This window comes from Pieris brassicae, chromosome 6 (genome assembly GCF_905147105.1).
Source record: "Pieris brassicae chromosome 6, ilPieBrab1.1, whole genome shotgun sequence".
NCBI classification, from domain to species: domain Eukaryota; kingdom Metazoa; phylum Arthropoda; class Insecta; order Lepidoptera; family Pieridae; genus Pieris; species Pieris brassicae.
This window is the reverse complement of record NC_059670.1, coordinates 18,057,231-18,071,622: the sequence shown is the minus strand read 5'-3', so window position 1 is coordinate 18,071,622 and position 14,392 is coordinate 18,057,231. Positions and strand designations below refer to the sequence as shown.

The window sequence follows — 14,392 nt, the reverse complement described above, 5'->3', positions numbered from 1 at the left end:
CATTAAATATCACATTCTGCACAACTCATAGTAAAATAACTAAAATATACAACAAAATATCGTTATTAATAAACACGGTTAACACGGCTACATTGGGCATATTTTGAAGATTTATAAAATTAAAATAATAAATTAACTACGCCAATTTGTTGTAAAGTCACACCGGATAAAGATAAAACATATTTGAGTTCTTTATTTATAAAATTATCTAGAATTATTACACATACAATACCGAAGCTTTTATAGAAAAGTTAAATTACATACACTCGGCATTGTCAAATTTCAATTGTTTCATCAGTTGATTCTCGTACGAGTTAAATTGAAACAAATGAAAGAGACCAATATATAAAACATTTCTATTCGTTTATCCAATTGAATTGTTCAGAATTTAATTAATTTACACAGTTATAAGCTATGCCAGATGGTTAGAATTAATTAGCTAGGTAAATATAGATTATAAATGAAATGATTATGTCACAAAAATTAACTTGTAAATATATGTTGTTTTAATTACGGTCTGTACGATTATTTTGTAATACTAGTAAATGGCGATCATGGTTTGAAATCTGGTGAAACTGTTTTAACTAGAAATCAAGAAGCCATTAACTATAATCAAGTCAAGCAACATCTGTCAATAATTTATGAGTTTGAATAGAGTTTGTAGTTTAGCTAACCTGTGCATTGTGATTGGCGTTTACATAAATATATATATAGTGATGCCTCAGGCCTAAGCGAGCGTCTAAATTTGTTGAATATGCAGCAGTTGTCGAAATGGTGCCAAATTAAATTGCACCGTATTTTATTACTTTAAAGCCGATTTTTGGTAACAGTGTCAAGTGTCGTAGAAATCTGTTGTCATCTGTTGCTGCATAAGTTATTTGATATAATAATACTATAATATGAATATCAAGCTATGTTCTAAAATTCTTTATATGGCGTTCGCCAGATTTCAAAACAGATATATTATTTTTTTGTTAACACAGCCGGTTTATTAATTTAAGTAAATATTATTTTTAATATGTCATCGTATTATTAACTATACCGTCAATGAATATTCATTTATTTCAATAATTAAGGCAGTATACTCATTTCATAAAATTATACATTCGGTAGAACATTTAATAAGGGAAAATATTGCGATTGGATTGCGGTCGATTCTCACTAAATTTACCTTTAATTTTGAATTCTAACAAAATATTAGTTAAAGAAAATGTTTAAATTTCAACTGAATTACACTAAAATCACAAATACATTACAGTGGATAAGTTACAAAATTATATTATTTTTAAGTGCATTTAAATCCGGCAAATCACATTTTATGATTTTCATATAAATCTTATTACATATGAACATATCGGTTTCACCGTATCATATATCCAAGCTTAATGAATATTAGGTTTTAAGTTCTGTTTCAGGTAATATTTTATTTCATTTCTGTCTATATTGTTGACAATTCCCAAAATGAATCATGAAATTCGGTAGGCTGTATGAACTTTATCAATTCGTTCTATTTACAAATAAGTCAAGCAAAAAGTGTCTTTGACGTACTTTATGCAATGCAATAATGGTTGCGAGATTCTGGATTTGCACCAATTTTTTGTCTATACGCAAATGTCTACGTCGTAAACATCTTAAAATAATTAGCATTTTAATAAGCAGTCAATCTGTACTAAGACAACATTATAAATTATTTTTGATGTTAAAATTTATAAATATTTTGTACTGTACTTAAAGAAATATTTTAAATTAGCTAATGATATTAACGTTTACTTATGTAACATACAGCCATACAAGAGTCGTAAATTATTTTATTATACCGTTTAAAAATACGGTACAGCGGTTTTCAATAGATTTAAATTTCAAAGGTCATTCACTGCACTCCTTGAATCAGGTTCTGAGTAAACAGGCATTTAGTAAATCTAAGTTATGATACAATAAGTAATAATTTAATCCACGACTCTGTACGGCTGCTGTATGATAAAATTCAAATTATTACATACGACAATTACTCCTTTAAAAAAAAAAAATGCACCTCATACTGTCAAAGTATCATTAAAACTAATTGTTACGTTCATCACTTCTACAGTACTAAACTTTTCCACCATAGCATGTATAGAAGAGTATGACCCTGCGAATAATGCCACCAGTGAAAGTAAAGCTATGCCAATATTCTTTATAAGAATCCATTTGAAGATGCCAAGTCCACGCTCCCATTTATGAACACTGTCTACGATAGCTGGTGTTAAAAGACCAAGTGTTGAGAGGAAGATGGCTCCACATAGGTTGATGAATAATTCTAGATCTGGGAATGCTGCGGCGAGAGCGACTGTAACAAAAGTCATGGTTTATATACAGTGGCAGGAAATTGTTAAAATGTATCTCCCATAATAGGACCTAAATAAATTTGTATTAAACTTGAAGATCACGGCACGTTATGGATTGTTGTTATTCTTTTAACTTACTTTTAATTGTTAGGTTATTAACCACGATTATTAAATCAAAGCTTTCATTCGAAAATATTACGTCTTAGCTACTGTTTTCAGTTTGCCCAAAAATTCTCATACCTTATGACGATAAACAAAAGATAAAAAAAATATACCTGATCCAATGACGCAAGCAGTGCGTATGCTAATCTGTGTGATGTTATGGAATTTGACAGCAATTTTATGATGGAGTTGCCGCCAAATCATTTCCATAGGTACGTAGAACTGCAAGCTGTATGTGAACAGAATGGCTAACGCCATTAGAATTTTCGCACTTTGTGCGAGCCTGTAAGTAACGAAAGATATTTAAATTAAAGTAAAAAACTTTGAAAATTAGTATACAAAACCAGATGTCTGTACCCCATATCATGCTGAAACAGGGACTTTACATTTATGAAACGTTTGAATAGCAAAAAGTACCGTTTAACAACGATATTTCACTTCGAAATGTTGCTTATTTAAAATATCGCAACCTTTTAATTGTAAAACATTTGCACAGTTTAGTTTTCTTTATTTATTATTCTTTAAAATTGCCGTCCTTGTGTTTAACAAATACTTTTTTCAGCTGATACACACACAGTGGACGAATTTCGTCATTTTAAATACAAAACAAAAAAGGTAATGAAAGTCGTGACGAAAACTTTAGATTGAAGATTAATGAAGAAGGCCAGAAATTTGTGAATATATTAGTCGAACGCTTAAATAATTTCAATTTAAGATGAAAATTGTGTTAGGTTCTGTTTTAAATTGGTCGTAATCTGACAACATTTCTGTTTTTACTAATTGAAGTGTTAATATGAATAAAAATTATCATATCATTAAATCATTTGTATAAACGCGAATTTATTACATGATGTAAGTAACTGTTAGTACTACACATGATCAAGGAACTCACTATACAGAATTTATATAAAATGTAGTTCTCGGGCGAACTAAATTGGCGTCTAGCTTGATATCTCTTATAATACAAAGTCATTTTTCCCGTCAGCATGGTATATGTTGCTGACTGAGAGTCATTGAAAAAGAAAAAAGGGTGGAAATCACGGACGGTGATTGCCGTGTATTGGAGGTTCTTGAGTTATAAATTATGTCTTGACATGACGGACGTGTTATATTATTATTTTTTATAACTTTGGTTTGTTTTCTTTAATTATTAATTTAGGATAATTGTTTTGATTTATTCAAGTGATTTGAATTTTTTTTAGGTTGACAGAATAATAATTTGTATATGTCGTAAATTAATCAATAAAGCTTTTTATAAATTTGACGAATATTTAAGTGATTCTAATCCTTGGGATTGATTTGTTCTAGCTCAAACAATTTGTGTGACTCAAAACTTAGGTATTAAAAAGAGTGGCGGAAAGTTTGTTGACTTGAAGTTGACTGACTTTTTTATTGAAGTTAAATTAATTCTAAATTTACATTTAGATTTAAAATTTCATTTAGAATTAATTTAAATTTAGAATTAATTTAACTTCTTTTCTGACGTTCATAAGTGTACTTGTTTACCTATATGAATAAAATTATTTTGACTTTGTCTTTTCTTTAAAAATTACCTCATAAAGGTAGAATAGACCAAAATTCCTCCGGGTGCTCTTTATTTACTTAAGTTAATTATAATATTTAGTTTAGTTTCTTTAAGTAATTGTATAGTTGTAGATAACTTGATTGTGGTTCCTTTAACAAATACCCTGTACTCATATTGTTTTATTTTAAAATAACCCATAGTAACGTAAGCGTAGTCATTGACGTATTCTTTTAAAATCTCTATATTTTATAGAAAATTTTAGTGCAGTGAATTTAACATATAAAATGACAACTGAATTTTAATTCTGCCAAATACTCACATTTCATCCTGAGGTAAATTCAAAGTGACACTTCCTCTCACTTCATCACCGAACTTCATGTATCCAAAGAATCCGACAATACCATACAAGCCGATTACAACTGTCATAGCCACATTGAGGACTCCGGGACATCCCAGGAATTGTTCTGGTTTAGCCATCTCATTTTCAACTGGCATCACGACACCAATGCCTTCCATCGCGAAGATCACTGTACTGAAAGGAACATACATTTCTAATCAATTGCAATTTATTCTAGGATGAGGTTTAGAAATATTGTATGAATCACACTTTTTTTTATTTGTAGTTGACCCGGCGAACTTCGTACCGCCTAACAGTAATTGAACGTCGTGTTACAGATAACTTCAACTTAATTCATGATTTTATGAAAGTGATATAATGAATACATAAATTTTTTTTTTACTAAAACACCAAATTGTATTTAAAAAGCGATTTTTTCCCTAAATTATACAAAAAGACTTCTGAACGCACGCATAAATATTTATGTCAATCCTTTTTCATTACAGGCATTATTCTAAATTTGTAAAAATGTATTAAATACCCTATTATTCGAATTTTATCGATATCTAGATTGTCGATTCAAAACCTTTATTTAAATATACATAACAATTTGAGTGGGAGTTTGCGGTATCGACGGGATGGACATTAAATCCATGAAAAAAATGTTGGATTTTATTTATATTTTATTATTCTTTCTTTATAGGTCTTTTAAGGATCGAGACATACATCAAATTTAAAACCAAGAATATCCAGCTGTTCTTGAGGTTGAACAAACCCGACTTACTTATTAATATAAAATTATTAAATCATTCTTAATTTGCTATCCTGTGTTACTTATTCAACCCACACCGTACCTAAAAACAGCAGGCGTTAAAAGAAAAGACAATATTACAAAAAGTTATGCTCCATTAAGCCTCTACAAGTCGTCCAGTACCTACTTAAGTGAAGTGCTTTTAACTGAGAAGCAATAAAGTTAGATTTAAGTTATGTAATTAGAAAGGAAATTTGATGTCAACCTTCAAACAACTTTTATAACCAATTTAAGTATATGCGGACGTGACTCGATTCGTTAGTGGCCACTCATAAATGAACTCTATTTTTATGTGCCGAACATCGCGTTACTAATTTATCCTAATATTATAAATTATGATTGATTGAACGCACTGTTATCAGGAAGTATTTAAAGTTTTCAATTTGTGTTGTGTTGGATTGTTCAAATGAAAATAATATAGGTGCCTTTTTTTATAAATGTCGATATTTCAAATTGTCAGTTTTCTAATTTCGATTTACTACCATATTTATTACTTTAATTATTACTAATAATTAAGACTATAGATCTGTTTCTGTGGGGGTTAAATCTTTATTCATCTTCTGGCGTGTGTTTTTATTTAAACTTCTAAAAGGCTAGACCAATTTGATGAAATTATTGTGTGTGTTCTAAGCTTCAAGAATGGTTTAGATTTACAATTATTAGATTTTTTATTCTAACTGTGTCCGTTAGTATAATCTATAAATATTGTGGGCCTATCGAATCAAATTTTAATTATATACCTAATTCGAACGAATATTTATTATTTTCTATTTTAATACAAGAATATGTGAGATACCAGGCCGATGTTTAGACAAACCATATTGTGAAGATTAACTAAACAATTTTAACTTACCTTATAAACAAAGGCCATTGAGAAACACTAGCAATCATTTCCCTTTCCACGGGGTTAGGTAAATCGGTAAATATATAGTACATAGTTATCGCAAAACATATGACGAGAAAAACGTTGGCGATAGCAGAGAAAGGCACCAGCCACTTTAAATTTCGAATTTGACAGATAATCACCAAAGGTAATAGAGTAAGAGCGCAGTAGGTTTCCACAGATAACTTGTACTCCGGTACGTACGCGTCGAGAACCTGAAATTTAAATTTGGAATTTAAAAATGGTATTCATGGATCCTTATTAAAACTTTTCGCTACAAAATACCAATAAGTTAATTACTTAATTATAAAAACATTGAAGCTTAAAAACTTTAACCAAATTGTTTTATCAAAGCAGTGATTTGTAAGCGCAATTGTATGTGTCGCTAAAAGCTTATTTTAAATTGTTTTTGACGCAATAATTACTATTACGAAAATAACTCTATTTTAAAAAACGATAAATTTGTAAGCACTAACTACTTTTAAGTTCTTATGTGATTTTAGACTATCCAATTGTTTGTTATAGTTTTTTAAACAATTGAGTCAGAATTCTATTCAAATAACGTGTATTGTTTAGTTGTTTAGTAGTTTATGTAATTCCTTATCGCGTGTTGCGAAAGGGCTACACGGAAAAAATTAAGACCAAAAGTTGCAACGACACTTTTTGGTATAGTTGTAAGCAGTGTGGCGTCCGCGTGTTTATCTGTCTGTCTGTCTCTCTCTCTCTCTCATAGAAAGCTAGTCAATTATTTTCGCTTCATCTTACTATTTCGCATTGAATGGTGTTTCATGGCAACGATTATTTTTGTTGAGTGTATACAGGTTTTTATAACTTAAAACAATATATTTTATTAGAATGCCTTAACTAATTTATCGGAAGGAACTCTGTTCCATCCGGGGGTACCTAGCCACCTCTCAAGCTTATATTTTTATACAATTTCAATAAAATACATACTGATCAAACTTATACTGGTCGGAAACCAAATCTATCGAAGACTTGCACGAATTTCACCACTTTCATTATTCGTTCAAACATTTAAAATCGTTGAAATAAAGTTCAAAACTAGTTAACACAGATAAGAAGTAGTAGTAATCTGCGTCAACTGTTCCGTTTTTCCACAGTTAAAAGAATGTATTATTTAATTTATAATTGAACAGATTTTTAATTTGTTTGATTGAATTGATCAGACAAAAACTATTCCATTAACCTCTGTAATAAATATTAAAGAATAAATAAATAAATATATATCTACAGATTATACATATATATACAATATACATTGTATAATTCGGCAAAAATGTTCCAACTCGAAACAGTTATTAACTATATATAACTTGATAGGATGTATGTCATGTATTAGTCCCCAAACACCAATTGCAGTAACTGTTAAAAGAATGTAAAATAAACTTAATTGTGTACTTTATTTAGATGAACACAATTTTATATATTCCGGAGAGCTTTATTATAATATAAAATCGTCAGCATGTATGTGTTTCTAGAGTAAATTTATTCTAGAGTACAATTTTACATAGATTTATCCAAAAATATAGCTATATGTTATTGCAAAAATAAGAATGTATCCTGATAAATAAGCTCTATGTATGTATGTATTTTTTTGAAATGAAAGACCTTAATCATTAACGCTGATCCACTGTTCACTTCTTTAGACTGTCTTAGTAATAAAATCTTATATCGGTTGGCAGAGTATTGGAAGTAAATCATTGTTAATGTTACTGCCGACTTGAAGACTTTGTTATCAAACATACTTTTAAAGTTATTAAGAACTTTATTTAAAATATGATTTATTGAGTATCAAAGCCATATAATTAAAATCAAATTTTACCATATAATTTATAACTTAAAGCAAAATTGATTTTCTTATCTGTGGTTTATTTATGTATTAAAATCAAATGTTGTTTTTTCTAACCAAAGTAAGGAATTTAAGTTTTTACGATTCAAGAATGTCTCTTGGGGCGCAGGCAGAGAGCTTGGCATTACGGGAAAATGATTATTAATATTTTCAGGATACATTTTTTCGATTTCCTTCAACGAGAGACTTTAGCGGGAGACCTCACCGGGGGTTAATAGCCGCACTCAGGACCATGTACGCACGAATAAATAATTAATCATTTTGGATTATATTTACGTTATAATTTATGCATAGGATAATAATGAACGTTTTGATATCGGACAAATTAATTCTGTATTTATAATCACAAATATTTTTTTTAATTTTTTTAGTACAGTTACCTTTTTGAATACTTCTCAAGCAATTTGAAATAATTCGAAAAAATACAAATATTTAATAAACTTAGCGCTTATAACAAATAAGTACTAGACATTTATTATGATAGTGGTTTTGCAATTAACAGCAGGTCTGCTATTTGCCACATCAAAGCGGAATAGTACTTGAAACTTGATTTTGTACTAGGATTGAATATTAAATATTAATTTGTTATCCTCTTGAAATAGATGGAATCACAACAATGTAATGTATGTAATTGTTTGGAATTCAATTATAGAATTGTACTATTTAAATAGAAAAATAAATAAACAATATATTACAGTTACTAAATAATGATGGTTATGATACGTGTGTTTTGATACATAACTGAATAATGTAACGCGCAAAGATGGCGATGCTAGAGATAAGTTATAAGTTGTCATCACATACTTGTCTCTAAGCATAATATAATAAAGGAAAACTTTTTGGTCATAATCTTCGCAAAGTTAATTTTCATTACAGTAGTTTGTGTATAAACTGCGCCAATAAAGATTCTCGGGACTCGTGAAACTTGGGTCGGGTTCTGAGAGCATGCACATTAGAACCCAGATCAGAACACCAGCGCCTTATGTATTCGGGTTAGCATTTTATGAAACGGCGTTTTTATCTTTCTTACTATTTCAAATAAAATGTTAAAGTACAGTAACTTAAAAATAAACTAAATAGGAACAATATCTTTTAGGTTTGGGCCTGAGATTTATGTACCTATTTCGTGCCTGTCACACCCTGTCGACTTTGGTTTCTAAGTCCAGTCCGGCTTACTTGCATACGAGCGATTGTTATCGCATTAACAATCGCTCGCACATAGCTAGGGATCAAACCCACTACATTAGGGGCTTGATCCCTAGCTATCTGGTAGCTATTAGGCTGAAATTCGCACCTTGTACCTCGAAATCACAGGAAAACCCAAACTAAAAAAATATAAAACTTACCTCTTTAAAATTCTCTGCGATAAATACAATATAAACACTGAGTGCGGCTAAATATGTACAGGTCAAAGCCCAATCTATAAAGATTCTGAAACAAAAACATCATTTTTTATTTCTTAAAAATACGTGGTGAACTATAATAATAAATTATAGTTGCTAATAACTTTTAACCTGTGTTGGTCTAGTGAAATCGGCATGCTTTAGACCTAACTACCGTGTGAAGGCTGATTACGTCCTTCCGAGTAAAAGGAAAACATTATTACGAAACAAGGCCAATAAAGGCCTTTTTTAAGATAAAACGTTTATAGGCTCTAAAAAGTATAACGATTATATATATGAAATAATTATGATAGCTGTTACTGGACGTTTATATTTCCTGTTTTTAATTAAGTTATTGATACTAAAATTTATTATATACTGATTCTTCCGATCGATATAAAATATACGAGTGTAATTTAAATAATAAGTATTGTAATTTAAATAGTAAAGCCAAAGGTTGAGTTAAATTTGTAATTCGATATGTGTCAATGTTTTATTTTTTAAATTTATACATTCATGTTATCTAAAATTACAGCCATTATGATTCTAACCACATATCGTGAGTTCAGAAGCATGTTTTAAAGTCAAAAATTAGCATAGCGTTTTAAAGAAAACTAAAATATATAAAAATATAATATATAGTTTATATATTATATTTTTAAAGCAAAATATTTCATTTTTTCAAAAACGTAGAGCATCGTCGAAGTGATAATGTATTTGAACTTGTCTTAAATACATACCGAACAAAATTCGCCCACGGTCTTAATCGTTTAGGGCCAAACTCGAAGGCTGCACCGCAGGTCTCCGCAAAGCCCATCGAAGGCTTCTTTGCTTCTACACATACTTCTTGTGATGTTTTCACCTGAAATACAGCAAAAAACATATGTAAGACATTAATTTAATATTAAAGACTACAAAAAAAATATATTATGATTGCTTGGTTGCAATGTTTTGTTTTCGCACTTCCGTTACCCAGTCACTCCGAGTTATCTAGTGCGCAATATACAAAAAGGCAAGACGTATGTGGCTGCCAACGTTATCCTCATAAAACAACAGGACTTTAGTAAAAAAATCAAGTTTTGGCGAGCCCCAATGTTTTATATGCATGTGAATTATAAAAAGACAAATAACGAGGGAGCGTATTCAGAGAAAAAAATCACACAGTAGGTTGGCAATAATAAATTTCTAAATAAATTGTGAACATCAAAGTTTAATAAGCGTACTCAGGGTTCTTAAAAGTTCGTGTTCCTTATTAGTTTATATTTTAAAGAAAAATATTTCATAATTTGCCTAATATTCCTTTACAAAATTTAACGAATATAAACGTCCCGTCATGTAAATGTTCACTTGGTCTGGGAGAGTCTTATTTGGACTTGCGTATCCAACGGTATTATAGTCGAGTCGATTATATAAGACTATGAAACAAGATGTATTCAGATTATCTAAGATATTATTTTGTAAGAATAAATGTCAATTCTAATATTAAGAAAGAAAAAAAAATATATCGTCAATAGATGGCGTTGCTCTTCAGATACTTCTATGTAAGAAAAGATAATCAGTTTTTATATAAATAAAATATGTATTCATCAATGAATAAAGAAACAAAATTGACTATTTATATTTAAATAAGTTCGAAGTTAAACATTCGCCAACAAACCGTATAATATGCATTGAATAAAGTAGTATTTACATTTCTCTTGAAACCAAAGTAGAAAAATAATTCACGTAGATGAATTTGTAAGAAGGTTATTCCACGTGGTTTGGGCTTTTTATTATAATTCAAGTGCTATAGCGATATACGTGTAAGGTAAAATATTATTAAAATTGTTTTTTTTTTGTAAATGTATCAACCTATTTAGAATCGTACTAGCGTTAAATAGCTTTATATTTTGGTCATTTAAAGTTTATTGTTTGTTCGTTTTTGTATACAATATTTAACTAGTCTAGCCATAAATACTGTTACATATAAACTTTTCATTTTTTAATTGTTTCGAATTTGGAACACGTAATTTTTTTTAACTTCTTTCGATTTTGCGCCATTTCACATATTTTTTCGTGTTTATTATCAAATCACAATATGGGATAGGATGTTAAAGAAAATAGGATTGAAGTGATCGTCTTGCACATAGTGGGTATGGTGCCGACAGCCATATTCCAGACACTTCAAAAACTTGGTATCAGCCGTTATGTTCGTATATCGTACTATCAACAGATACAACAACACGTCGTCTGTCGAAGACCAGAAAAGGTCGGGGCGCCCGCGTGCTTTTCGAACTAAAAAGGCTGTTAAAGCTGTTAAAAATCTTATCGCGAGAAATGAAAATTACCGCTAGGACTCTGTCGCATATTATAAAACAAGCCCCGATGCTCGGTGCTTATTGTCAATATACAGGACAAAATCAATATTTACAATTAAAGATAGTGGATCGATCAAACGCCTTTTGTTGTGGTAAAAAGCACAGAAATATCCTCTTCACTTAACTTCAAATTATGGTCAGTTTTACAGGACATGGCCTGCTTTCAACGATACGGCGACATTGAGTCTCTTAAAAAATCTTTGGAGCAAGCAGTAGCGAAATTTCCTTTGGAAGGAGTGCGTAAATCCGTAGATTCTTGGCGAAACAGATTAAAGGCCTGTATAAAAGCCAAAGGTGGCCATTTTGAATATCATATTTTATTTATTTTTGCTGAAACTTTAATATATATACAGGTATAGATTTTAATAATATTACATTCCTCCATTTAAAAAAATGCATTTTCATTTGTAACAGAACTTTTTGCTGGACTACGTATATTTGTTTTTATAATAACTTTAGAAAACGTGAATAATATATTGTTAGTGGTATTTCGGAATTCATTAAATAGGTGGCCTGTATTGAGTCTCAAAAAGCTTTGAGAACTGAACTATGTAATATTTACTTTTATTTTCTTGATTGTGTGTAATAAATTACGTAAAGACTTGACATGATGACAATGAACGTAACAAAAAAATATATAACCAAAAAAGATTGAACTTTTATTATTCCCACTGCCTACGAAGACTGAAGGCATCTGAGTGCGTTGTTCGATTTAGTTTACGTCATATCGTATTTCAATAGACAGCGAGTTAATATGTAGGTAATAGGTATATTAAAAACTACGTACGAGTACATATACACAATGCGTGCAAATAAATCCAACGACAATCGTTCCAAAGGCCCCACCAGCCAATCCAGCATTCCTGAAGGCAGCTGGCATAGCCAAGATCCCCGAGCCGAGTGAGGATTTCAAAAGATGAGCCAGGGAACCAATTGTCCTAAAAAAACAAACTTCTTATTAAACATTAGTATGTAATGCTGTGAAATTGTGAACCTTTTTAAGTCTGGCCCTCAGATTTATGATTCTTTTTCGTGATCATTTGGTTTTTTTTTCTAATAAACAAGTAGGTGATCAGTCATCTATGCCTGACACACGCCGCGCCGTCCACTGGCCTTTGGTCGATACAAAATCTTGTGATTTGCAGGAACTCATGTGATTTGGGCATTCAAACGAACAAAGACTTTATAGTCTTTGTTAAAACAGCCTTATTGATGAAAATATATAATTGTATTTAGATATATTTCATAGTTAAATATGAGATCTTAGGTACATCTAAAATATTCAACAATTAGAATAAAAACCAACGGTAATAGGATCGTTACAAATAGTAACTTCACTGAACTTGATTACAGAACTCGATCGATTAATATTTCATTCTATATACAACAGAGGTTACTGGAAATTCTTCTGTTCTCCAGACAAATCATCAGAGAGACATCTGTCTCATTTTATCATTTTAATTCACTTTTTACAAAGAAATTTTCTGTTATAGCATACTGTTTTAATAATTTATATTTTAAATAGTGAATAATAACAAAACAAAAGCTCTCCATCTCCTAAGATCTAATCATATTATCAACAAGTAGCACAGTACAGCCTGTAGCTGATTGCGATTGCTAAAAGGCACCTAAAACTTTAGCGAGCTTTATTTACGAGTTTCGTAAATAAAGCATCAAATGCAGTTGAAACGTTTTTACTCATAGTTGTTAAAAAGAAAAAAATCATTGAACGCTCTTGGTATTTATTTAATTTAGTTTATCTAATGAGTATTATTAGTGATTTTTTTACCATAATCGTTTTGTATGTCCAAATAGTCCAATATCACCGGCTTTATACAGGGACTTAACTTATAATAATGGAATGTCAAATTGTATTCCTCTTCATTCTAATAAAATCATGATCCCGCAATTAATCTACCTCATTAAATTGTTGATACAAAGTAATGGTTTTAATATAAATTCTATTGATTTGTTGTATACTATATATATAATACTTTTACTGTTTTTCAATTCCTTATTGTTATGTATACTTTAAATTCTAGCTTTAACAATGTGAAAGAATACATCACCATTAGGGAAGTTAAAAGTGTTTTAATGTCTTGGAACCTCGAGTTTGCTCTTAGGCGTTCGGAAGCTTTATGTTTAGTTTGAAAGCCGTAAAACGTCTTTTATAGAGTTTTGAGAACAGTCAAAATAAATTGTTATTGTTAATACTTAGAAGAGCATTAAACAAGTGAAAATTCAATATAAATTTCTATATTTTTTGGGAATATTTTGAAAATAATTTGATTTTAACAGCGTATATAACGTATTGTGGTTTAGTTTTCATTAAATAGATTTATTGTTGGAAGCTTATGTGTAAATTTGATACTTGTGATCTCAATTGCAATTTCAATATTAAGTTCTCAATATCAAAATTGCGACAAAGCTATTAGCATTTTGAAACGCCTACTTTGATGGTTACGTCGTCAGATGATGCCATAATAATTTAATTGGCACTTAATTAGAATACCAATACCAGCTAATTAGAGCCATTGAAAGTTAATATTACAGATACTTGATAATCAGTGACATAGACGCAATATTTACTTTAACGATGTTGGTTGGGTTGGGTTTGCAGTATACACATTAATAGCCAGGATACAATTTGGTTCAGAAATGAGATGGAATGAACTTTGATTCCGGTATGATGAAAATCCAATACGTGATTTGACTAACGGAAGCCACACTTTGCCATATGT

At 30.1% G+C, this 14,392-nt stretch overlaps 1 protein-coding gene across 2 annotated transcripts in view; it reads right to left on the bottom strand.

Moving 5' to 3' along the window:
* Window positions 1-342: 342 nt before the first annotated feature.
* LOC123710970 (proton-coupled amino acid transporter-like protein pathetic) overlaps window positions 343-14,392 on the bottom strand; it is a 38,782-nt gene continuing 24,732 nt past the window's right edge. For both annotated transcript variants that reach the window (XM_045663314.1, XM_045663315.1), the window contains 7 exons: window positions 12,439-12,589; window positions 10,035-10,156; window positions 9,259-9,343; window positions 6,013-6,257; window positions 4,331-4,543; window positions 2,600-2,769; window positions 343-2,326 (listed from right to left, as the gene is read on the bottom strand). In XM_045663314.1, coding sequence (XP_045519270.1) covers window positions 2,034-2,326; window positions 2,600-2,769; window positions 4,331-4,543; window positions 6,013-6,257; window positions 9,259-9,343; window positions 10,035-10,156; window positions 12,439-12,589 — 1,279 coding nt within the window. In that variant the 3' untranslated portion in view covers window positions 343-2,033. The remainder of the gene's footprint in view (window positions 2,327-2,599; window positions 2,770-4,330; window positions 4,544-6,012; window positions 6,258-9,258; window positions 9,344-10,034; window positions 10,157-12,438; window positions 12,590-14,392) is intronic.